The 27,638-nt window shown below is 44.4% G+C and overlaps 2 protein-coding genes across 5 annotated transcripts in view; one reads left to right on the top strand and one right to left on the bottom strand.

The window, feature by feature from the left end:
* Nucleotides 1-27,638, top strand: part of APP (amyloid beta precursor protein) — a 405,252-nt gene that overhangs the window by 288,706 nt on the left and 88,908 nt on the right. The gene's annotated exons all lie outside the window — the stretch shown is intronic.
* LOC135050168 (uncharacterized) lies at nt 6,146-7,917 on the bottom strand. Its single transcript, XM_063956383.1, has 2 exons — nt 7,818-7,917; nt 6,146-7,334 (listed from the first exon to the last, which is right to left on the bottom strand). Exons 1-2 carry the CDS (start codon nt 7,830-7,832, stop codon nt 6,654-6,656), a joined length of 696 nt encoding a protein of 231 aa, XP_063812453.1. The 5' UTR covers nt 7,833-7,917; the 3' UTR covers nt 6,146-6,653.

Raw genomic sequence — 27,638 nt, 5'->3', positions numbered from 1 at the left:
GTGCCTAACCTTAACCATCCCCTTCTATAGCCTAACCCTCCCCATAGAGCCTAACCCTAACCCTCCCCATAGAGCCTATCCCTTACCATCTCCTCCCACAGCCTAACCCTTCCCCTAAAGCCTAACCCTTCCCCTAAAGCCTAACCCTAACCATCCCCTCCTAAAACCTGACGCTAACCATCCCCTCCTACAGCCTAACCTTATCCCTCCCCCTACAGCCTCACCCTAACTACCCCCTCCTACAGCCTAACTATCCCCTCCTACCATCTAGCCCTCAGCCTAACCCTCCCTCTATAGTCTAACCATCCACTCCTACAGCCTAACCCTCCACCTAGAGCCTAAGTATCTCCCCATCCAGCCTAACATTACCCTTAGTGCCTAACTGCATCTTTATCTCTAGTGCCCAACCCTAACCCTCCAGTCTTTCAAGTGTCAACATTATAACTGGACATTGTGGTGTCAACATTATGATTGCCGACATTTTGAATATCAACATAGGGACTGCATACCCCAAGAGCAGTTTCTATTAAGAATAAGTAAGGAATCTGGATTAGGTGAGGAATGGTGTGTGTGGTGAGGTTTGTGGACGGGGGGGGGTAGTTTTACAGCACCACAATGTGATGCTGTAATACCAGCTGCGTTCACAATACTAGACCTCATTGTGAGAGGGAGACCATGTAGAGAGTAGCTGACTGCTGTTGATTCCAGTCATTTTGTCACACAAGTTTTTGCAAAGGTCCCTGGAGGTTTCCATTTAGGCAGAGAAAATGGTGACTTCTAGGGCCTGGTCACTACAGGACGTGGTGAACATTCTGGTGCATGGGAGAAGAAATTACTTCCTCATGTACGTGATTAGCACAAATGTTTTCTATTCACAGGGAGGTGGGAGAGATGTGGAAGGGTGGCCTACTTTTCTCGGAGAACTCTAATTTAGGATTCTCCCAGACATTTTGGCTGAATATGTACTGTAAGTATGTAGTGAAAATTTAATAAATGGCTCAGTCATCATTTGCAAAGTCTTCACCTCAGCCTTGGTCAATATTTTGGCAGTATTCTGTTTGGGAAGCGGTTAAAATACCAATATTTCGGATCTCTGCGGTCACAATGCCGACGCCAGAAGATCCCTACTGTATTCATTCAGCCCTAAAATAGCAGTATTTGGCCACTGCTCTTTACAAGATGGCTCATTCAGTGTCAGGTTATTGGCTGGGCCGGCGCCACCACTAGGCAGCTTTAGACAGCTGCCTATGGGCGCAGACCACTGGAGGGCGGCAGCTCACGCTGCCGATGAATGCTTCCCTTCTTGTCATGTGGAATGTTACCCCGGAGAGGAGCAGGAGACTGTTGCTAAAACAACTGGAACCATAGCCGGCAGCACGCTGCTTACTCTAAGTGCATAGAGTATTGAAGCCGCTGCCGTAACAGTTGGGCGGCCGCGACATCCCTGCTGCACTGTCAGTGTGAGTGTAACCCATCGGCAGCAGCTTCAATACTCTATGCACATAGAGTAAGCAGCGTGCTGACGGCTATGGTTATAGTTGTTTTAGCAACAGTCTCCTGCTCCTCTCCGGGGTAACACTCCACATGTTGCCGCCCCGCACAACAGACGTCCGCGATCTCCTCCGCAATAACACCCCCCCGACCCCGCGATTGCATATCATCAATATTACAGCACCCCCACTCCCGGACGAAGGCAGCTTTACACAGTCACACTGAGAGTGACTGCCGCTGCAGGGATCAATGTTGCCGCGTGTGGCTCCTGTGCAATGTATAGAGGGAGGAGAGGAGCTGCAGCAGGAACTCGGCAGAGGCGGGAGCAGCTGCCAGTCGGCACCCGCCTCACTGCAACAATGGCGGGCAGTCGGCAACAACGGACACTCTGCACCCGGCAATGTTGGCAGCAGCAGAAACTCGGCAGCGACAGAATAGGCAGGTACACGGCTGCACTGAGCTCCAGGGAGAGGCAGCCAGTCGGCTGCCCTGCTATGCAGGAGGACTCCAAGCTCCTCCAGATGTTTAAGTGTGACCTTAATTTATGTGTATGTATTTTATATGTGTGTATGTGTGGTGTGTTTATGTATATAAATATACAGTAAGTAATGTGTGTAATAAATACATATGTGTATGTATGTGTATATATATATATATATATATATATATATATATAACATACATACATACATACATACACGCAGAGTTAATAGCTCCTCTTATAAAAAATTATACAGCCACAGTTTTTCTGGGGTTTTTTTTTCCAACACCCATGGAGTGGGGGGGAGGTTGCAGTCTTACATACACACACATAAATATACTCAAATGTGTATGTATGTATATATGTTTACCATTTATCTGGAAACCCCCACTCAGAATCCTGCGTTTGCCCCTGCGGGCCCTCCCGCCCTACCCTTTATGATCGCAACACAGAGGGTGATCAAGTGGTCGGATCCCTCCTACTGCACCAGATATGGCAGGATTAAGGACCGGGGGCTCGTTGGGTAGGTGAGAGCTTCATTTAATATGTAAAGGGTGGGGGTGAGAGGGGGGAAATACTTAAGGGGTGGGGTGGATTATTTAATCTATACAGCAAAGGGCTGGGGTGAGGGTGCATCTTTAAATATATAAGGGATGGAGGTGCTGGAAGGGGGAAAGAGGTGACATTATATAATACACTAGTTACCAGCCCATCAAAATGACGGAACATCATAACAGTAATGTCAGAGCCAGTGGCTGTGCACACCTGGACGGAGCAACACTTGAACTGCTTGGTCGGTCGCCATATAGTGTCTGCCAGCACGAAAAAACACTCTAATTCCCCCCCAAACAGGTGAGGAGCAGTGTTAGCCTTTCATTATATTATATATATATATATATATATATATATATATATATATATATATATATATATACAAGGGATTAGAGAAACAGCAGGCACGGGATGTAGTTATGTGACCGGTCAAAACAGTACCTCCTACATCCCGCCCCTTGAGAATCCCGACAGTCGGGTCTTCTTGCGCTCACCTGCCGGCATTTTGCTGCCGGTATCCCAGCGGAGGCATGCTGACCGCCGGTCACGCATACCCAACACTCAGGCACAGCCCCTGTCTTAAGTGCCCTGGGCCCCCCGAAGGCTTAATCCAGCCCTTGTCTAGCGGTTCTTGTGCACTCTGGGTAGAGCACCTGCAGCATTACAGCAGCAACCTGTACTGAAGTTCTCACTAATAAGACCTACACAGTGGACGATTAGTGCGATTTGAACGATGATCGATATCATTCAAATTGGCTTGCATTGAAAAACTATTAAAAACCAACGATGAACGACTGCGGGAACGCGCATCTTTCATCATCGGTGCCTCCATACTAAACAATATGAATGATAGAACGTTCTTATCTGAACAATATCGTTCTGAGATATCGATCAGTGTGTAGGGCCCATTAGAGTCAGCATGCTGGACGGGATGTACTAAAAGGAAAATGCAGTAAAAACCTGTTTTCTGTGTTCTACCGCATTTCCTGTATGTACTAAAACTCGGTGTGTGGTTGGGGGGGCAGCAGGCTGAAGTTTTGCCTAGGGCGTCGAGAAACCTTGCACCGGCCCTGGTTATTGGTGATCAGTGACACAAATTAGACGTCTGTTTGGGATAATAATCCGAGTTGTTACTGGAATGCTCATGGAGATCCATTGTCATCACTGTCCTATTGGAATACAATCTTCCTCCCGACTTGTGGCATAGGGTAGCTGTTTTGTGTCCACAGTCTGTGATGTGCACCATTCATCTTCCTACAGATGCTGACATCATTACCAGTCCCTACAGATAAATTGCATCCTTACAATATAATGCAGCCACCACCGCCAGTCTCCACACCGGTGGTGGTGTTTGGTGTTGGATTTGCGTCATACTGTACATACCACTTAGCGTTTAGGCCAGAAAGCTTTACCTAAGTCTCTGTATTTATACTTCTTATTTGTTTGGAATTATCTTTATTTTCCATTCTGCAACTTGTGGGGGTTTTTTTGTTATTTTTTTAAATGTCTTTTCTCTGTTTAGAACCTCCTAAATGTGGTAAATTTATATTCATAAAAGAACTGACGACAGTGACCCATTAATACCTTCCACAGATGGAGTCCGTGAACACATTTTGAGCTTCAGGATGCATTAGATGTAATTTGTGGAAAGTATTTATAGTGTTTCTTTATTTGACTAATACTTTTGCAGATTAGACTGAAGAAAAAAGTCCAACTTCAATCTACTGTATTTCAAATAGAAAATCTCTGATGTGTGTTGGGGCTAAATACTTTTTCAAGGCACTGTATGTATATAGTTAAGGAGAAAAGATTGGCGCTATATAAATAAACATTGCGGTGGCAATACATACTGTATCCGCACGGAGTGTAAAAATAAAGGTGTGTGGATTAGAAGATCTACACTAAAAAGGTCTACAGTGGGGGCGCGGCCTAGCTAGGCATGGTGTAGGACGTGGGTCTGCAATCTCCCCAGCCTACTGATCCTGTTCTTCATCCTGCAGCCCTGTAAGACCCAGTTTTCTGAGACTGGACCGGTGCTGGAAGTGCTGTGGCCTCCTTAGAGCTCAGTGAGGGGCTTCTGTGGTGCTCCATACCTCTTAAATTTTCGCCTGGGACTGTGGGCGGCCTGTGTGTGCCCAGTGCCATATTGCAGACGGGCCTGTGTGATCTGGTGCCCTCCCTGCAGTCTGCCCCTGACAACGTACATGTGCAGTACCGTATGTGCATGTTCTACCCGTTTACACTCCATTCAAGATGGCATATGGTACAGGTTGAGTATCCCTCATCCAAAATGCTTGGGACCAGAGGTATTTTGGATAACGGATGTTTCCGTATTTTGGAATAATTGCATACCATAATGAGATATCATGGCGATGGGACCTAAATCTAAGCACAGAATGCATTTATGTTACATATACACCTTATACACACAGCCTGAAGGTCATTAAATACAATATTTTTAATAACTTTGTGTATTAAACAAAGTTTGTGTACATTGAGCCATCAAAAAACAAAGGTTTCACTATCTCACTCTCAAAAAAAAGTCCGTATTTCGGAATATTCCGTATTTCGGAATATTTGGATATGGGATACTCAACCTGTACAATAAAGTGGATATATTTTGCAGTTACTGGTACTTTTTGGGCTGATGTTACCAATACAAGCATTCAAGTACCGCACCCAAACAGGTGCCGTCCCGAGCCACGTGCGTCAAGTGCCTAATGGTAAATTTGCCACTGCCTCTCACTCTCAATTCTCCTATGCAGCTACCCATTTGTAGAGTTCCGTAATACATCCAATCAATCACTTCCACAACTTTCAGATCATTCAATGTTTTCTGAAAACTCATCTCTTTATTCAGGGACACACAGGAGCTGTAATTCGGCTGCGGCATCCCTCCGTGTGTGCACATGGGGGAGTGCCCACACATTATGGGTGTTGTTACAAGTATGGGGGCGGGGCATGATAACTGAGTGAGCGCTGGGAGTCCAACCTGCTTGGCCAGGCCTTTGGGGCAGACCAGTCCGCTGGGCCAGTCCAACCCTTTTCTTTATTAGAGCTTGACCTACTCCCACCTATGCTACCCACACCAATGCCTGCTCACACCTGCTTCACTCCGACCTATGCTACCCACACCAATGCCTCCTCACAACTTCCCCACTCCGACCTATGCTACCCACACCAATGCCTCCTCACACCTGCCCCACTCTCACCTATCCTACACCCACCTATATTACCAGATTTGCCCCCTCACAACTGTCCTAATCTCCACTCAGAGCCAACCATTCTCCTCTTGTGTCAGCTGACCACTCTTCCTATTAGAACGTGTGCTCTCCTATGGGCAGGGCCTTCCATAGCCTTCGTTTTCTTATCTGCATTTACTTTTTTATATTTTTTTTTAAGGTTGTCCTGCCTTCCCCACTGTCCAGTGCTATATATACTCCACCTCGCATTTTATATATGCATAAATTATAGCACAAAGTACAGTATATATGAATCGTAGTCTTCTCAACGGCATTGTATAAAAATCTATATTATTTAAATGATGAAATTAATGATTATCAACACAGTTATTAATTTATTATATTTAAAACTTTTATTAGTATTTTTACTAATGGATAGCACTGGAGCAGAATACTGTGAAGCAATACGGGAGCAGATTTTCTGGATGGCTCTGTAGCAGAATGCTATGAAGCAATCTTGTGCAGGTTTTCTGGATAGAACTTCAGCAGAATGCTTTGTTATACCACTCTCTTGTCACAGTCTGTAGAAAGTCACTTTTTTCCCATCTTTATCTCCTTGCTCCGTACACTTCTCTGCTCCGTTCCTCCATTCTTCTGGATGTCAGCAGATCATAACAGATGTGTGAATGGATTACTGGATCATAACAGATGAGTGAATGGATTACTCGTCCAGTATCCCAGGATCATAACAGATGTGTGAATGGATTACTTGTCCAGTATCCTGTCCTAGATGTTATATGGACGGACATTGGGTTCTCAGTATAATTCTGAGGCCTGGACAAGCTGATTCAGGTGTTCAGTGAGGGACACAGCCATTCTCGGTGGAGCCTGATTCCTCATTCTGTGTTGGAGTCCATTCACATCAGACGGCTTCACCTAGGATCTAATTAATCAGGTTTCCCCCTTTTGTTGTTTCCATTCTCTTCAGGGCACTTTCTTTTCCTAGATTCTGGAATAGGTGAACGTTTTCCAGGTTCTAGACTGCTGCTATATACGGCCGGATCGGGATTCCTCTGTTTGTTACGACGGCTTCTTTTGGGAAAGGGTGTAAATTCCCCATCTTCCAGGCACTTTATGAGATGTTGCCGTAGCTTTCTCTGGCTGAATCTGCGCCTGGGAAAGTCACCGGTGAAGAGGAACTCCACGACATTGGCGATAGAATATAGTCCGCAGTCCATGGAGTCTGGCCTCTGTTGCTCCACATTCAGGATGTTAATGTTGGTCAGCAGGTCTTTCGGGACAACAGCCTGGTAGAGATCCTGTAGTTGCCTGCTGCCAGAGGGGGTAAGCCGCCATCCATCGCTGTCCGCAATCTGCACCTGCCCATTTCTGAAACAGGACACGTAGAAGTGTTTGTCATCCTTATCTGGGTGTATCTGGATTGACGGACCAGAGATGGAGCTGAAGGATCCTGTCTCTCCTAGTACTGCAGGCTGCAAGCCTTCCACATTAAATTGTTTGCGCAGTATGTACTGCGCGGCATCAATAATGGGGATGCTTATACCCTGGTCATTCAGTATGGTCAGTCTATCCCTCTGTGACAGCCCCAGATGGGGCAGCCACATGTTCTGTAAAAATGCAAGAAAAAATGTAAAATACATTAAAACAAAAAAAGGTCAATATGTTTGTACTTACTATACCAATGTCACTAAAATGCAATGAAAAGACAAATGTACAGAATTGATCATTTCTTAGGACACCAGGGGGATTCAGTTGGGCTCGAGGTTTAGCTCAGAAAAAAACAACAACCTGACTGATAATAATGAGTAGCACAATTACAAATTAGTTGATGTGCCTGATTTCAACCAGGCTAAGGTTTGCTGGGCGGAACATTTTAATCCTTTTCTCCGTCCTCACGCTATTAATATAATGATAAATAAATGATGACAGTGAAAATAATTGCCCACCCCACCAACACTAGTGGTTTTGCGAGGTCTCCACCAAAAATCTGCCACCAGCGTCAGGCTATGCCAGGCTTAGATTGTCCCCCTATAACAGCACTACGTTATTAAACTATATTTTTAGATAATATTCAGATTAAAATAACTTACCATAGACCTTCGCATTGTATAAACGGCGTTAGAGCAATGAAAAAATGCGTCTCAGTAGCTATAGAACTATCTCAACGCTCACTCTCATGCAATAACTGATTGTCCTGAGCCAAGCAGGGCCTTTCATCTCACACCTGAGTGACATCACAAAGGCGGTCTGTGACATCATCAGCCTCACCCTGCCTGATTTCCACCACTGAATGTAGTGATTACTATGCTTTATTATAACGTTAATTTACAAGGGGACGCAATTAGCGATACGGGGATTAAACAAAGTAAAGGGAGAAAAATATGGGACAGATCGAAAGTGTGGCTTACAGCGATACATGGGAGTTTTTAGGGAATTGGAGATGGCTTGAGAGCAGCTTACCCGTGGGATGGGGATCATTACATAAATTGGCCACACCACTGATCCACCCATATATGGCTGTAATCCACCCTGCAACACCCACATTTCATAGAGACCATGTTATCATGCAAGGCCTATCTAGAACCATCATGGTTTGTTTAGTTTTATTTGATGGCAGCTAAAATATTTAATGAAAGAATCAGTTTCTGGGTATTTTAAGGAAGGTCATGAATATTTACAGTATTGCTCAGCTATAGGACTACCATGGCAAGAGATTCCTAGATTCACCAAGTATCTCATTATTTGTAGGAACATCTGCTCTAATCCAACCTGACCTTTAGAAATACATTTGTCTGCCACGTGTTTACTAACAGGTAATAATTGGTGATAAGTGCCCTTTTGATTGTGCCCTAACGTGGTACATAGTAATTTTAAAGTTCTTTTAGAGCAAGCGGTTTGGGAAGTGAGACACCTGGTGTCTCCTGGTGGGCACATCGTGGCGTGCAGTCATTGCATCTGAAGCAACATGTAATAGCAAGTCTGATATTTGATGGTCCTATGGTTTTTATAAAGGCTTGTTGGCAGAGCTGTGTCTCTATATCTAAGATACATAACATTAAAAAAATCAAAGAATAGACCAGTGGTCCTCAAACTGTGTGCCGTGGCACCCTATCATACAATAAAGTGGATATATTTTGCAGTTACTGGTACTTTTTGGGCTGACGTTACCAATACAAGCATACAAGTGCCGCCCCTAGGCTCGTACCTCAAGTGCCTAATGGGAAATTTGCCACTTCCTGGCAGGTCATCTGCCAGATCGGGCTGGTTGGGATTAAAAATCTGGTAAGGGATGAGTGCAAATGACAATGGAGCATTTGCTCCCAAACACTGGAAAAGGGACACAAGCTGTCGTTCAGACAGATTGGTTAAGTCACATATTTAACCAATTTTTATGAACGATAGTTTTTGTCCGCTTCCAGTGTTTGGGAGCAAATGGTCTATTGTCATTTGCTGTAATCCAGTACCAGATTTTCATTTCAACCAACCAGATCTGGCAGAGTTATACAGGACCTGGCGGCTCACTCACGCCAGACATCTCACACTGCGTGGAGTAAGTGTACTTATTCCTAAACCGTAGTATATGTAATGCTGGAAGAATAATGTAGTTTGCACATATAAACGATATGCTAATTGATTTGGGAACCTGACATAATACTTGGAAACATGATATGGATATTACATCCTTCTATCACAGAAATAGACCGAGGTACAGTACTTTTTCGCACCATAGTTTATCTAGTCTGATATTAGTTTATGCCTTAAGCAAAGTTGGATATGGTAGCCATCTTTAAAATCTTCTTGCAGACGAGGCTGGTTTATAATGAACGGCGAGGGGATCTCTGATCCTTTTATTAAGTCAGGGTACGGCTCTTATTGCTGGATTGTAAATGGTAGAAGTTGGTTAATTGAACGCCACTGTTAATGCTGGATCAGGCTAGTGATAATGACAGATCCCCTAGAGACTAACGCGTTTCTCACTACAGGGATGTTTGTGTCAAGTTTGTGTAACGTTAAGAAGACTGTAGCTTAATTATGCCACTCCTATCTCAGTATGTGATTAAGTCCCTTCTTTTCAGGAGAATAGACTTGCCTGCTGGCCAGGTCTTCTCTCCTACGCTGAGTAGTCCTAACACAGATGAATCAGACTATAGGGTGGTAGATTCTGTGTAAGCAGAGCTCTATAAGCAGGGTTAATATGTAAAAACAATATTCATTTAGAAGAAGCTTATTTGCATTGAAGAGGGTAAACATCTTTATTGCTGTTATATCTGTATGATAGCGTGCTGTACATTTATCATGGGAAAACATGATTACTGGCAGTGAAACTAGGATGTTAAAAGAACTCCTTCATCTCTGTGGGAACCACTCTTTCCGGTTCATACAACGATTCGCAATAAGTCGCCAGCCCCAAGCCCGCTGCAGGTGATCACTTAGTTGTAAGCAAACTCTTTAGTCTTTTCTGTTTTTCATTGTAAGTTCAAATTGTATTTTTACAAATCACAATTTGTAATTTCCAGTGTGGTAATGTTACATTTTGAACCTAATTTTAAATTAAAACACCAGAATGCATAGTTCAACATCTTATTATTTATTTATTTAGTTATTAACAGTTTCTTAAATAGCACAGCAAATTCTGTTGCGCTTTACAATTGGAAATAACAATGATATAACAAAACTGGGTAATAACAAACAGTCATAGAGGTAGGAGGGCCCTGCTCGCAAGCTTACAATCTATAGGGAAATAGGCATGTGTACACAATGATAGGTGCTATCTATTGCATAGTTGTTCGCCAGATTGCAAAGGTTCTTGGTGGGCTGTATGATATGGTCATACAGCAATGATGAACCGGGTTTGAGAGAAAGGGAAAGTGAAGAATGAGAAGACTTGTGAGGATATGTGTGGACTGTGCAGAGTGGATGTAATTTGATCGGAAGGTTTATGAAAGTTATGTGGGCGCTTCTGGAATTTGCTATGCTTGCCTAAAGAGGTGAGTTTTCAGGGAATGCTTGAAGGTTTGGAGACTAGAGGAGAGTCTTATTGTGCGTGGTAGGACATTCCACAGAGTAGGTGCAGCCCGATGAAAGTCCTGCAATCGTGAGCGGGAGCGAGTAATGAGTGTGGATGAGAGACGCAGATCTTGTGAAGAGCGAAGAGGTCGGGTTGGGAGATATTTTGAGATAAGCGAAGTGATGTACGTTGGTGTAGTTTGGTTAATGGCCTTGTGTGTGAGTAAAAGTATTTTATATTGAATACGGTAGAATACAGGTAACCAATGGAGGGACTGACAGAGTGGATCAGCAGACGATGAACGTCTAGCGAGGAAGATAAGCCTCGCCGCTGCATTCAGGATGGATTGTAGTGGTAAGAGTCTCGTTTTGGGTAGATCAGTTAGGAGTATTGCAATAATCAATGCGGGAGATAATGAGAGCGTGGATTAGAGTTTTAGCAGTGTCTTGTGTAAGGTATGGTCGTATTTTGGATATGTTTTTTAGATGCATGTAACATGATCTTGAGACATTGAATGTGGGTAACAAAGGACAGATCATAGTCAAGGATGACACCTAGGCAGCGAGCTTGTGGGGTAGGGTAGATAGTCGAGTTTTCAACAGTGATAGAGATATCAGGTTGGTACCTACTGTTGTCCGCTGGAAATATAATTAACTCTGTCTTTGAAATATTAAGTTTGAGGTGACGAGATGTCACCCAAGATGAAATGGCAGAAAGGCATTCAGTGACAGTGCCCAGTACAGATAGGGACAAGTCAGGGGAGGATAGGTAGATTTCAGTATCATCTGCGTACAGATGATACTGAAATCCAAAAGAGCTGATTAGTTTACCAAGAGATGAGGTATAGATAGAGAAAAGCAGAGGACCCAAGACTGAGCCTTGCGGTACTCCAACTGAAAGAGGTAGCGAAGAGGAGGTAGATTCAGAGAAGCGAACACTGAAGGAGCGATTAGATAGGTAGGATAGGGACCAAGAAAGGGCTGTGTCTTTAAGACCTAGGGATTGTAATGTTTGTACTGTTGAGAGTGGTCAACAGTGTCAAATGCAGCAGATAGATCTAGAAGAATAAGTAGTGAGTAATGGCTTTTAGACTTCATAGTGACCAAATCATTAACCAAGCTAAATAAATTACCAAATAAAATGATGTTATACAGCTAGTGATGTGCACCGGAAATTTTTCGGGTTTTGGGTTCGGTTCCGCGGCTGTGTTTTGGGTTCGGACGCGTTTTGGCAAAACCTCACCGAAATTTTTTTGTCGGATTCGGGTGTGTTTTGGATTCGGGTGTTTTTTTCAAAAAACCCTAAAAAATCAGCTTAAATCATAGAATTTGGGGGTCATTTTCATCCCATAGTATTATTAACCTCAATAACCATAATTTCCACTCATTTTCAGTCTATTCTGAACACCTCACATCTCACAATATTATTTTTAGTCCTAAAATTTGCACCGAGGTCGCTGGATGGCTAAGCTAAGCGACCCAAGTGGCCGACACAAACACCTGGCCCATCTAGGAGTGGCACTGCAGTGTCAGACAGGATGGCCCTTCAAAAAAATTCTCCCCAAACAGCACATGATGCAAAGAAAAAAAGAGGCGCACCAAGGTCGCTGTGTGACTAAGCTAAGCGACACAAGTGGCTGACACAAACATCTGGCCCATCTAGGAGTGGCACTGCAGTGTCACGCAGGATGGCCCTTCAAAAAAATACTCCCCAAACAGCACATGACGCAAAGAAAAAAAGAGGCGCAATGAGGTAGCTGTGTGACTAAGCTAAGCGACCCTAGTGGCCGACACAAACACCTGGCCCATCTAGGAGTGGCACTGCAGTGTCACGCAGGATGGCCCTTCAAAAAAATACTCCCCAAACAGCACATGATGCAAAGAAAAAAAGAGGCGCAATGAGGTAGCTGTGTGACTAAGATAAGCGACCCAAGTGGCCGACACAAACATCTTGCCCATCTAGGAGTGGCACTGCAGTGTCACGCATGATGGCCCTTCAAAAAAATACTCCCCAAACAGCACATGATGCAAAGAAAAATGAAAGAAAAAAGAGGTGCAAGATGGAATTGTCCTTGGGCCCTCCCACCCACCCTTATGTTGTATAAACAGGACATGCACACTTTAACGAACCCATCATTTCAGTGACAGGGTCTGCCACACGACTGTGACTGAAATGACTGGTTGGTTTGGGCCCCCACCAAAAAAGAAGCAATCAATCTCTCCTTGCACAAACTGGCTCTACAGAGGCAAGATGTCCACCTCCTCCTCATCGTCCGATTCATCACCCCTTTCACTGTGTACATCCCCCTCCTCACAGATTATTAATTCGTCCCCACTGGAATCCACCATCTCAGGTCCCCGTGTACTTTCTGGAGGCAATTGCTGCTGGTGAATGTCTCCACGGAGGAATTGATTATAATTAATTTTAATGAACATCATCTTCTCCACATTTTCTGGAAGTAACCTCGTACGCCGATTGCTGACAAGGTGAGCGGCTGCACTAAACACTCTTTCGGAGTACACACTGGAGGGAGGGCAACTTAGGTAGAATAAAGCCAGTTTCTGCAAGGGCCTCCAAATTGCCTCTTTTTCCTGCCAGTATACGTACGGACTGTCTGACGTGCCTACTTGGATGCGGTCACTCATATAATCCTCCACCATTCTTTCAATGGTGAGAGAATCATATGCAGTGACAGTAGACGACATGTCAATAATCGTTGGCAGGTCCTTCAGTCCGGACCAGATGTCAGCACTCGCTCCAGACTGCCCTGCATCACCGCCAGCGGGTGGGCTCGGAATTCTTAGCCTTTTCCTCGCACCCCCAGTTGCGGGAGAATGTGAAGGAGGAGCTGTTGACGGGTCACGTTCCGCTTGACTTGACAATTTTCTCACCAGCAGGTCTTTGAACCCCTGCAGACTTGTGTCTGCCGGAAAGAGAGATACAACGTAGGTTTTAAATCTAGGATCGAGCACGGTGGCCAAAATGTAGTGCTCTGATTTCAACAGATTGACCACCCGTGAATCCTGGTTAAGCGAATGAAGGGCTCCATCCACAAGTCCCACATGCCTAGCGGAAACGCTCTATTTTAGCTCCTCCTTCAATGTCTCCAGCTTCTTCTGCAAAAGCCTGATGAGGGGAATGACCTGACTCAGGCTGGCAGTGTCTGAACTGACTTCACGTGTGGCAAGTTCAAAGGGTTGCAGAACCTTGCACAACGTTGAAATCATTCTCCACTGCGCTTGAGACAGGTGCATTCCACCTCCTTTGCCTATATCGTGGCCAGATGTATAGGCTTGAATGGCCTTTTGCTGCTCCTCCATCCTCTGAAGCATATAGAGGGTTGAATTCCACCTCGTTACCACCTCCTGCTTCAGATGATGGCAGGGCAGGTTCAGGTATTTTTGGTGGTTCTCCAGTCTTCTGTACGCGGTGCCTGAACGCCGAAAGTGGCCCGCAATTCTTCGGGCCACCGACAGCATCTCTTGCACGCCCCTGTCGTTTTTTAAATAATTCTGCACCACCAAATTCAAGGTATGTGCAAAACATGGGACGTGCAGGAATTTGCCCAGATGTAATGCACGCACAATATTGCTGGCGTTGTCCGATGTCACAAATCCCCAGGAGAGTCCAATTGGGGTAAGCCATTCTGCGATGATCTTCCTCAGTTGCCGTAAGAGGTTTTCAGCTGTGTGCGTATTCTGGAAAGCGGTGATACAAAGCGTAGCCTGCCTAGGAACGATTTGGCGTTTGCGAGATGCTGCTACTGGTGCCGCCGCTGCTGTTCTTGCAGCGGGAGGCAATACATCTACCCAGTGGGCTGTCACAGTCATATAGTCCTGAGTCTGCCCTGCTCCACTTGTCCACATGTCCGTGGTTAAGTGGACATTGGGTACAACTGCATTTTTTAGGACACTGGTGAGTCTTTTTCTGAGGTCTGTGTACATTTTCGGTATCGCCTGCCTAGAGAAATGGAACCTAGATGGTATTTGGTACCGGGGACACAGTACCTCAATCAAGTCTATAGTTGCCTCTGAATTAACGATGGATACCGGAACCACGTTTCTCACCGCCCAGGCTGCCAAGGCCTCAGTTATCCGCTTTGCAGCAGGATGACTGCTGTGATATTTCATCTTCCTCGCAAAGGACTGTTGGACAGTCAGTTGCTTACTGGAAGTAGTACAAGTGGTCTTCCGACTTCCCCTCTGGGATGACCATCGACTCCCAGCAGCAGCAACAGCAGCGCCAGCAGCAGTAGGCGTTACACTCAAGGATGCATCGGAGAAATCCCAGGCAGGAGAGGACTCGTCAGACTTGCCAGTGACATGGCCTGCAGGCCTATTGGCTTTCCTGGGTAAGGAGGAAATTGACACTGAGGGAGTTGGTGGTGTGGTTTGCAGGAGCTTGGTTACAAGAGGAAGGGATTTACTGGTCAGTGGACTGCTTCCGCTGTCGCCCAAAGTTTTTGAACTTGTCACTGACTTATGATGAATGCGCTGCAGGTGACGTATAAGGGAGGATGTTCCGAGGTGGTTAACGTCCTTACCCCTACTTATTACAGCTTGATAAAGGCAACACATGGCTTGACACCTGTTGTCCGCATTTGTGTTGAAATAATTCCACACCGAAGAGCTGATTTTTTTTGTATTTTGACCAGGCATGTCAATGGCCATATTCCTCCCGCGGACAACAGGCGTCTCCCCGGGTGCCTGACTTAAACAAACCACCTCACCATCAGAATCCTCCTTGTCAATTTCCGCCCCAGCGCCAGCAACACCCATATCCTCATCCTGGTGTACTTCAACACTGACATCTTCAATTTGACTATCAGGAACTGGACTGCGGGTGCTCCTTCCAGCACTTCAGGGGGCGTGCAAATGGTGGAAGGCGCAAGCTCTTCCCGTCCAGTGTTGGGAAGGTCAGGCATCGCAACCGACACAATTGGACTCTCCTTGGGGATTTGTGATTTCGAAGAACGCACAGTTCTTTGCTGTGCTTTTGCCAGCTTAAGTCTTTTCTTTTTTCTAGCGAGAGGATGAGTGCTTCCATCCTCATGTGAAGCTGAACCACTAGCCATGAACATAGGCCAGGGCCTCAGCCGTTCCTTGCCACTCCGTGTCGTAAATGGCATATTGGCAAGTTTACGCTTCTCCTCAGACGCTTTTAATTTTGATTTTTGGGTCATTTTACTGATCTTTTGTGTTTTGGATTTTACATGCTCTGTACTATGACATTGGGCATCGGCCTTGGCAGACGACGTTGATGGCATTTCATCGTCTCGGCCATGACTAGTGGCAGCAGCTTCAGCACGAGGTGGAAGTGGATCTTGATCTTTCCCTATTTTTTTAACCTCCACATTTTTGTTCTCCATATTATTTTAATGCGCACAACTAAAAGGCACCACAGGTATACAATGTAGATGGATGGATACTAGTATACTTATGGACGACGAGTGACGACACAGAGGTACGTACAGCAGTGGCCTACCGTACTGCTATATACAGTATAATGGACCTGGTGGACACTGTAAGCAGACTGCGTTTATAGTATTAAAAAAAAAAGACACCACAGGTATACAATGTAGATGGATGGATACTTAGTATACTTATGGACGACGAGTGACGACACAGAGGTAGGTACAGCAGTGGCCTACCGTACTGCTATATACAGTATAATGGACCTGGTGGACACTGTCAGCAGACTGCGTTTATACTTAGTATAAAGAAAAAAAGACACCACAGGTATACAATGTAGATGGATGGATACTTAGTATACTTATGGACGACGAGTGACGACACAGAGGTAGGTACAGCAGTGGCCTACCGTACTGCTATATACAGTATAATGGACCTGGTGGACACTGTCAGCAGACTGCGTTTATAGTATAAAGAAAAAAAGACACCACAGGTATACAATGCAGATGGATGGATACTTAGTATACTTATGGACGACGAGTGACGACACAGAGGTAGGTACAGCAGTGGCCTACCGTACTGCTACATACAGTATAATGGACCTGGTGGACACTGTCAGCAGACTGCGTTTACAGTATAAAAAAAAAAGACACCACAATACAATGTAGATGGATGGATACTAGTATACTTATGGACGACGAGTGACGACACAGAGGTAGGTACAGCAGTGGCCTACCGTACTGCTATATACAGTATAATGGACCTGGTGGACACTGTCAGCAGACTGCGTTTATAGTATTAAAAAAAAAGACACCACAGGAGTGTTTTTCAGGCAGACAAACGTATACTGGTGGTCACTGTCAGCAAAACTGTGCACTGTACTCCTGCTATAGCTGCTCCCCAGTCCCCACAATTAAGCAGTGTGAGCACTCAGCACAGATATATCATGCAGCACACTGAGCACAGATATGGTATGGAGCGTTTTGTTTTCAGGCAGAGAACGGATAAAAAACTGGTGGTCACTATTCGCAAAACTCTGCACTGTACTCCTCCTAACAGCTGCTCCCCAATCCTCCCCACAATAAGCTAAGCAATCAGATCAACTGTGTAGTATATAACTAGTATATAAACGGAGAGGACGCCAGCCACGTCCTCTCCCTATCAATCTCAATGCACGTGTGGAAAATGGCGGCGACGCGCGGCTGCTTATATAGAATCCAAATCTCGCGAGAATCCGACAGCGGGATGATGACGTTCGGGCGCGCTCGGGTTAACCGAGCCATACGGGAGAATCCGAGTATGGCTCGGACCCGTCTAAAAAGGGTGAAGTTCGGGGGGGTTCGGTTTCTCGGAAACCGAACCCGCTCATCACTATATACAGCACAGTTCACATGGTTTGGGGCTGCATTTAATTACAGTTCAGAGAACAGGGCACGTGCGGAACTAGCCTGGTGCATTGCACCAGGTCCTGCAGCCGACGGCTATATAATGAGCCAAACTGACTCATTACTATGATGCCACTCTGGGCCATGGCAGAATGGACACTGTCTGGCCAGAGGAGGAGGATTTAGAGTAAGGGCAGGGGGTCCTCTCCTCATCTCTCCCCAGCTCCTCCTCTGACTCCTTAGTGGCTGATGGGGAGGTAGTGCTGTGTGGATGATGTCACAATATCGGTAAGGCACGTCGTAGGAGGAGCCGCCTGCAGTTGATGTGCCCTCCCAGTCTAAGCCAGCCACATTGCTCAGCTGTGGGCCCAGCAGTAAATAAACTTATGTCTCTGTCTACAGCAACCTCACAGCTGTCGCTCACTGCCTCTACCTGTCACTCTCTGCAGCACCCTGTCACCCACTGCCTCCCCAGTCACCCTGTTCAACAGAGCAATCACGAAGTACAGACTGCAGTTTTTGGCTCCAGTGTTGGAGAGTCGGCCTTACAAAATCAGTCAGTTGCCCTAGGTCACTGTTCCCTACTACAGGTTGAGTATCCCTTATCCAAAATGCTTGGGACCAGAGGTATTTTGGATATTGGATTTTTCCGTATTTTGGAATAATTGCATACTATAATGAGATATCATGGTGATGGGACCTAAATCTAAGCACAGAATGCATTTATGTTACATATACACCTTATACACACAACCTGAAGGTAATTTTAGCCAATATTTTTTGTAAGTTTGTGCATTGAACAAAGTGTGTGTACATTCACACAATTCATTTATGTTTCATATACACCTTATACACACAGCCTGAAGGTCATTTAATACAATATTTTTAATAACTGTGTGTATTAAACAAAGTTTGTGTACATTGAGCCATCAGAAAACAAAGGTTTCACTATCTCACTCTCACGCAAAAAAGTCTGTATTTCGGAATATTCCGTATTTCGGAATATATGGATATGGGATACTCCACCTGTATAGTGTTTTAATATAAATCTTCTGTCCCATGCATTCATTTTCCATGGTATGCTTTTACTCATATAGTAACATATAAGTCCATCGACAACAAACATATACATATCTTCACTTGTCTCTAAATATCTCCCATCTCGAACAACCCCCTGGTTTTACAATAGATCGATTTCTCTCATCCGTCCGTATTCATTACCTGCTCCCATTCCCTGTTACAGGACTTTTAGTAAATTATTTCACCCAATTACCAGTCCTCTACATAGTTCACACAAAACTTACATGTGTTTTTTTTTTTTTACTCAAACAATACCCTGGCCACAAACAAACAATGCTCTGTGACTGGCTCAGAGCCCACCAAGCACTCATTACCCTTGCAATTTGGCTGGACCATTGTGCAATGTTTGGCACATAGCAAACTGTAAGGTCCCTATCTGTTAACACCCATTCTTCTTTTATTACTGTTTGTTCCCAATTAGAAATGGCGATGGAATTTGCTGTTGTTACTATATATATATATATATATATATATATATATATATATATATATATATATATATACACACACACACTGGGTGTAATTGCTTTCCCTTGCTGGGGCACTCGTTCTAAACGCACGCGTGTCTGTGAGAAACAGATCATGTAAACACTGCAGCAAGCAAACTAATGGAGAAGGCGAGGAATAAAGGAACTGATGAAGCAGCTTATCTCTTTGAAAAGCAATTGCCAGAATGCTGTGTCGGCAGCACTGTACGGCATTGGGGTTTAAAAGTGTAGCTGTTTGTGATGAACTAGCTGTGTACAGGAACAATGGGTTTAATCTGAGAATTAATGGCTGGGAAATTGTGTAATCTGCTCTAAGTGTAACTGAGCTAATATCCCGATACTGCCTGGTTTTGTGCGTTCCTGTTTTGTTCCAGAGATTGTGTCCTCCTGTCAGAATAATGATAGCCGTGGGCAGGCTTGACTTTAGGCTGTTCTGCTGGCTGATGACGCCGTTAAACTCTCCAAGGTCTTCAGCTCAGTGCAATTGCTCCAATTTGCAGTGACAGCAAATCACGGTGGCAAGAACGCAGCTACACAAAACTGACCAGCTAGTCCGTCATGGCCCTTGTCGTGTATGGAAAAGGCTCGGAGCTCAGTCCTAATGAGGTGCTCTCTCCTCTGTGCACCATGTGTGTGCTCTGTACACAGGACTCTTGCAGTGTATCTGTCCATTTTACTGTAATCGCTGTCTTATACGTCCACAGTTAAGTGCCCATGTAACATAAAAATAAGTCTACTCCGGTACTGGACCAGGAAGGGGTCCTCTTAATGTAAATGACGTAATTATACCTCTCCCACATCATTTACACCTCCATACCTGTCTCATATAATTTACACCTCTCTATACCTGTTCCATATAATTTACACCTCTCTATACTGGTCCCACATCATTTACACCTGTATATACATGTCGCACATCATTTACATCTCTCTATACCAGTCCCACATCATTTACACCTGTATATACATGTCGCACATCATTTACATCTCTCTATACCGGTCCCACATCATTTACATCTGTACATACAGGTCGCACATCATTTACATCTCTCTATACCGGTCCCACATCATTTACACCTGTACATACATGATGCACATCATTTACATCTCTCTATACCGGTCCCACATCATTTACACCTGCACATACATGTCGCACATCATTTACACCTCTCTATACCTGTCCCATATAATTTACACCTCTCTATACCGGTCCCACATCATTTACACCTGTACATACATGTCGCACATCATTTACATCTCTCTATACCTGTCTCACATTATTTACACCTGTATATACATGTCGCACATCATTTACATCTCTCTATACCTGTCCCACATAATTTACACCTGTACATACCTGTCCCACATCATTTACTCCTCTACATACATGTTCCACATCATTTACTCCTCTACATACCTGTCCCACATCATTTACTCCTCTACATACCTGTCCCACATCATTTACAACTCTATATACCCGTCCGACATCATTTACACCTCTACTTACCTGTCCCATATAATTTACATCTCTTCATACATGTCCCACATTATTTACACCTCATATATGATTAAAATCATTTATACCTCTACAGGGAGGCATTCGGTTTACCGGATGTCGCAATCCTGGTTGTCATAAGACTGATGCCGGAATCCCGACACCCAGTGTAATACCGGCGGTCGGAATATGGACTGCCGGACGAAATCCCCACTTGGGTGGTGGTCCACGCCACCGATGGGGAATATAACCTTGTGTAGACTGAAGGTTGCCACCGGGCCCGAAGCATGGCAAACGCAGCAAGCCTGCGAGGGGAAACGATGCACTCGCAGCCGGTATTCCAGCTGTCAGGATCCCGTTATCCCAGCTGTCAGGAGGCAGACATCATACTGATCTTCCTCTACATACCTGTCCCACATCATTTACCCCATTATTGAGCTTTTTAGAGAAAATTCATTAAATGATCTGTCTTTATTTGCTAATTTATACTATTTTAAACTCCAACAATTGCTTGATTATTTTTTGGGAGGAAGGTACCAGAAGTTCTGACCTGTGTCCCTACCGTTTCCCTTGCTCATGGGGTTGTTTATTGTGAAGGAGGTATCAGAGGTTCTGCCCTGTGTCCCTGCCATTTCCCTTGCTCATTGGGGCTGTTTATTGGGAAGGAGGTACCAGAGGTTCTGCCCTGTGTCCCTGCCATTTCCCTTGCTCATGGGGTTGTTTATTGGGTAGGAGGTATCAGAGGTTCTGCCCTGTGTCCCTGCCATTTCCCTTGCTCATGGGGCTGTTTATTGGGAAGGAGGTACCAGGGGTTCTGCCCTCTGTCCCTACCGTTTCTCTTGCTCATGGGGCTGTTTATTGGGAAGGAGGTACCAGAGGTTCTGCCCTGTGTCCCTACCATTTCTCTTGCTCATGGGGCTGTTTATTGGGAAGGAGGTACCAGAGGTGCTGCCCTGTGTCCCTAGAGTTTCCCTTGCTCATGGGGTTATTTATTGGGAGGGAGGTACCAGAGGTTCTGCCCTGTGTCCCTACAGTTTCCCTTGTTCATGGGGTTATTTATTGGGAGGTAGGTACCAGAGGTTCTGCCCTGTGTCCCTACCGTTTCCCTTGCTCATGGGGTTATTTATTGGGAGGGAGGTACCAGATGTTCTCCCTGTGTCCCTACCGTTTCCCTTGCTCATGGGGTTATTTATTGGGAGGGAAGTACCAGAGATTCTGCCCTGTGTCCCTACCGTTTCCCTTGCTCATGGGGTGCATGCAAAAAAAATACAAGTTTGCTAGGAAAAGGCAATGCTAACTTGAAATTGAATTGCCAAGGCACCTACTTCCTGCTCTATTGTAAAAAAAAAATTCGGAATGCTTGTCTAAAATGCCATGTGATGTATTATTACAGATAGGTGTGTCTTTCTTTAAATGTATTCTATAACCTGAGAGTAAGGGTAATGTGTGGCCGTTCTGAAGGTTAGAGGGTCTTCCACTGCGACCCCTGGCATGTATCTGGTTGTTATTGCTGCTGTAGAATATTGTGAGGCTGCAGAAGAAAGGAATGAGTTAAAGTTTCCAGAAAAGTTGTGTAAATGGGTTTAATTGATTTGGGATCTTCAGAACAGGTTTCTAAGAAACACCGGTGGCTGCGGCTAATGACCTATATATCATGTCGATTGATCAGATTGATCTGTGCTGTGTTAAAGATTACTACATTGGCAAGTTGTGTTACAGTGTGTTACTGCTCTCAGCTGTTGTGTGATAGGATGCACGTGCCAGGTGCACAGGGACATAGCGACACTTAATAGCCCCATGTAGGTGTGTGCCTGGGGTGACAGCCATCATTATATTTTCTAGATGTTATACACTGATCATTATATTACATTAAAGCCACCTGCCTAATATTGTGTAGGTTCCCCTTGTGCCGCCAATTACAGTTCTGACCCAACGAGGCATTGACCTCACAAGACCTCTGAAGGTGTCCTGTGGTATCTGGCACAAAGACGCCAGTAGTAGAGTGTTGTAAGTTGTGAGGTTGGGCCTCCATGGCTCAGACTTCTATTTCCAGCACATCCCACAGATGCCTGATCGGTTAGAGATCTGGGAAATTTGGAAGCTATATCCACACCTTGAACTCTTTGTCATGTTCCTCAAACCATTCCTGAACAATGCAGCGTGGCAGGGTACATTATCCTGAAAGAGGTCACTGCCATCAGGGAATACCGTTTCTATGAAGTGGTGTGTGTGGTCTGTAACAATGTTTAGGTAGATTGTACGTGTCAAAGAAACAGCCACATGAATGCCTGGACTCAAGGTTTCTCAGGAGAACACTGCCTCCGTCAATTTGCCGCCTTCCCATTCGGCGGTGGACAGGTGTTAGCATGGACACTCTGACTGAACTGCGGCTCCTTTTCCAGCAATTTTCTTCTTTGGGATTGGCCCAGACAGGCTAGCTTTCACTCCCCACGCACATCAATAAGCCTATCCTACATCTCCTCACTGTTGCTCCGCATCATGGAGTAAATGTGTGAAGCAGTGGTAAGAGTGGAGAAGTGAGCCAGTGGAGAAGTTGCCCATGGCAACCAATCGGCATTGAAGTAACATTTATAAATTGCAAACTATAAAATGATACAGAGCAGTTGATTGGTTGATGTGGCAACTTCTCCACTGGCTCACGTCTCCACTCTTATCACTGCTTCATACATTTACGCCGGGAGGCTCTCTGCATACCAGCACCTGTATCCCGACTGCCGGGATACCGACAACTATTCTACCTCTTGGGGTGTCCACGACACTCCTGGAGGGAGAATAAATATGCGCCACTGTGCCTGCAAGGGGCTCTTTTGCACTTGCCTCGCTGCTGGCATTCCGGCGGTCGGGATCCCGAGCGCCGGTATATCGTAGTACACCCATTTACCCCATGTGCCTGTAATATTGGGTTTGTATTAGCTCATCCATATGTTATTGCTAACCAGCTGGTCTCTAGTCTAGTCTAGTATTAAAGCAATCCATTATGAGATAAGTATGTTCAGGCCGTTTTCTTTTGTATCTTCTGTTTTTTTTAATAAAGTGAAGTTAAAACTAGAGATTATTTTAATTCATAACAAGAATGCTTTCTACATCTCAATTGAAAACACCGACTTCAGGCGACCTTTTAGTTGCACACAAGCAAAATGGCAGAGGGTTGGTGGAGGGGGGGGGGGGGGATAAAGCACACTCCGTTAAGACATGCATTATTTATTTTTTTATTTAGTAGTTCATTTCAGGTTTCAAATAAGTCCTCATTGTTTTGAAAGGAGGAAGGCAGATTAGACAATGGACTGTACTGAGTGTTCTATTACCGTTACTTCTCAAGAGTTTATGGCACAAATGTAAGAAAAGGAAGTTTGAAGCCTTTGATTTTACAAAGAAGCAAAAATGTTTTCTGGGTACTTTATTTCAAGGATTTTCTCTTTGCGGTGCTTTGAAACTGTTTCTGACGCCATGGCTCTATTATTCTTCTATGGGCGTGTATACATAGGTACTGATAAACAGTGTGTAGGCACCAAATTGCACTTTGTCCTCGTGTTAATGGAGTGTTAGAAGCCTCCTTGTCACGTTGGGGGCCATGCATATAATGAGCGTTCCGGTAAAACTGCCTTATATTCTGCAACGTGTCTGAATGCTACAGGCAGCACAAAGTCGTCACGTGTATAGGTCTGCTCACCAATAGTATAGTATGGGATTATCAGTATCAAAGTACACTAGTGGAGACCCGTCGAAAAGGACATTTATTATTTTCTTAAGGAAAAAACTCATCAGCAAACAAATGTAAACTTTATTTGAGTGACAAAAATGTTACAAATTCAGTCAGTGACTTCTGTAAAGATTATGGCCCATATTTATCAAGCCTTGGAGAGTGATAAATTGCACTTTGATAAAGAACCAACCAATCAGCTCCTAACTGCCATGTTACAGGCTGTTTATCACTCTCCAAAGCTTGGTAAATCTTGGCCAATATTTTGAATCCATCCAATTGCGACAGGTAATCCAGGTGCATCTTCGTCAGTGATATTTACTGCAACAGAATCCTTTGATCTTGCTGGAGATAGGGCAACATAGAGCATACCATGGGGTAAATTTACTAAGGTGGGAGTTTTTTTTTAAGAACTGGTGATGTTGCTCATAGCAACCAATCAGATTCTACTTGAAATTTATCTAGCTGCTTCTAGAAGATAATATATGGAATCTGATTGGTTGCTAAAATAAAACTCCCACCGTAGTAAATTTACCCCCAAGTGAGAAGACTGGCAGGTATATTTTGACTTGGGCAAGTGTCTGTCCTTGGCGCTTATTCATGGTCATCGCAAAGGACAATATGACCGGAGATTGAATGGTAAAAGGGAAAGTGCTGTTGCTTGGAGACAGAGGAATGCGTGTCAAGGGGGTCAATTTACGAATATGGGAGTTCTATTTAAGATGGGATGTTACCCATAGCAACCAATCAGATTGCAGGTATGATCTTATAGAAGGTGCTAGATAAATGAGAAGTCGACTCTGGTTGCTATGGGCAACAACCCATCTTAAATAGAACTCGCGTCTTAGTAAATTTACCCCAAGCTGTGCAACGACTACCTTATGTTCTCCGCACAGAAATTGTATTTGGAAGAGCGACTTTATAATCATACGTGCGCCATTAACTAAACCTGTCCTTGTGTCAAAAATTCAACTGGATTGCACTTTCACTCTCATCTTACCATCTTCGCCCGGAAGTTGTTCAATGATCCATCTTTGTTAGTTTTCAGACCAGGTTTGAATGTTAGTGCCTTATACGTTTTCAATAAGATCACCCTTGCATAACATTTGATTTGGTATTTGAATGAAAGGCGAATCTGGAACATTGGTACGGCCAGAACCAACCACTGGTAGAAAGTTGGTGAATGCGACCTCTTTAGGGTTTGTACGCATGTTCTGTGTCAGGAGATACTTTTCGAAATGTGGCTCATAGTGAGCACGATCTCAGGCAGTTGTTGCTAATGGTTCCGCATGCCGAGTGAGGGACTGCAGGTAGTGCTCCTCACCAAATGGTGGTTCGTTATTTTCGATGTCGCGGAAATAACTATCAGATTCGCGTTGCGGATACTCTTTATTCTCTCTTGTCTGAGACATATTGTTGCGACCCTTTGATCGTTCACGTCTTCCAGAATTAATTATATTATACAATTAATAAATATATTTAATAAACTTTAAAAACATTTCGAACAGCTTTTTTTTTTTACGTTGTTTATATAGCACACACATTTCTGTCAATCAGATCAGTCCTTGCCCCAGCGTAGGTAGCGATCTACATTCCCTGCCACACGCACACCCACTGTGGTTTATTTTGGGGCACCGGTATGACTTTGGAGTGTTGGAGGGAACCCACACAAACTGTGGAGAACAAACAAACTCCACACAAATACTAGTTGGAATCAAACCCATGACCTCGGTGCTGTGAGGCAGCAATGCTAATCACTGCACCGCTGTGCTTTCCCATGATGGGCAAAATTCTTAATGTAATAACAATGTGGACTTATTAAAGCCTGAGATGATCTTCCATATGCAATAACTGATCCCAAAGTGATCTTCATTCATCTGCATATTTACTATCTTTTTATAGTATTATTTTTATTTGCTGAGAAGTGAACGAAATCTATGCGGGCTCCCCAAAATCTCTCCTGGATATTCCGAGAGTAGGCAATCCTGACATGGGATGATGGCACGCACTGGTGTCATAAGCAATGCAGATTATACAGTAGAAGAATATACTGCAAGCAGTGCCTTTGCTCCACCATACAGTATATTTCCTCTCAGGCTAGTGTCAGATTAGCGCTTTTCAGATGGTGTGGCGCTTGTATGTTACCCAGTGCTTTGTGGGTTTCCTCCAAGTAATTTTCTACCACACTCCACAGACATATGGGTAGACTAAGTGGCTGCTGACTAAATTGCACCCGAGTGTATATGTGTATAGTTGGTGGCACTTTATACATAAACAGTAATATTAGTGCATTGAGGTGAAGGTATTATCTCCACACAGTGGATGTAGCCATGTTGTGTTGGCTAGGATAAAACATTTTACTGTGAGCTGTTATATCACATAGGCACTCAGGGGAGACTAATCCATTGCGGCAGACTGAAGTAAGATATAAATAGTCCTGCACAAGGGATAAGTAGTTGCCGTTTGAAACATAGCCAATAAGGTCTTGGTCTTTGAACAGTACTGATGTTCCAATTTTATTATTGCCTTAGGCTTTGAATTGGTAGGCAGCTTGTCAGTCAACCTCCTTCTGTTCATGTAAATCAGGCCTGGCCAACCTGTGGCTCTCCAGATGTTGTGAAACTACACATCCCAGCATGCCCTGCCACAGTTTTAGCATTCCCTAATAGCAAAACTGTGGCAAAGCATGATGGGACTTGTAGTTTTACAACAGCTGGAGAGCCACAGGTTGGCCAGGCCTGATGTAAATTGTGTATTAATAGTAACTGTTCAATAAAAGCTGTGTGTAAATGAGCATTTAGAAGTAAACTTGTTTTGCAATACCCTCAGTTCTGGTTTGGACAATAGTGGCCTCAATATAAGTTCATCTGGACACTTGAGTGTTTGTTGAAATACATAAAACTATTTTAGACCTCCAACAATTTTCAGGCAGCAGAGCCTTTGCATACAGATGAAGTGCATTTGGGGAGATGTGTCAAGACTTGGAGACAGATAAAGTAGAGAGGTTGCCTAAAGCCACCAATCCGCTGTCATTTATTTAGTGGTGTCTTTGAATCAACAGAATCTGGTTAATTTGGTCAGCTTCTTCACTTTATCGCTCAAAGGCTTGATACATCACCCCCATTACGTGGTGCACATGCCACAACTAACTACCATCCATTCAGTTCCAAGGATAAATGTTATCAGAATCTGATTGGTGTGCCAAGTGTACGAATGTGCCAAACCGTTCTGCAATAGAAGAGTAATGCCCTGATTTATCAAGCCTTGGAGAGTGTTAAAGTGCACTGTGATAAAGTACCAACCAATCAGCTCCTAACTACCAT

The sequence above is a fragment of the Pseudophryne corroboree genome, chromosome 2, assembly GCF_028390025.1.
Source record: "Pseudophryne corroboree isolate aPseCor3 chromosome 2, aPseCor3.hap2, whole genome shotgun sequence".
Classification (NCBI taxonomy): Eukaryota; Metazoa; Chordata; class Amphibia; order Anura; family Myobatrachidae; genus Pseudophryne; species Pseudophryne corroboree.
Note: the sequence above shows the minus strand (reverse complement) of the source record. Positions and strands in the feature narration are given on the sequence as shown.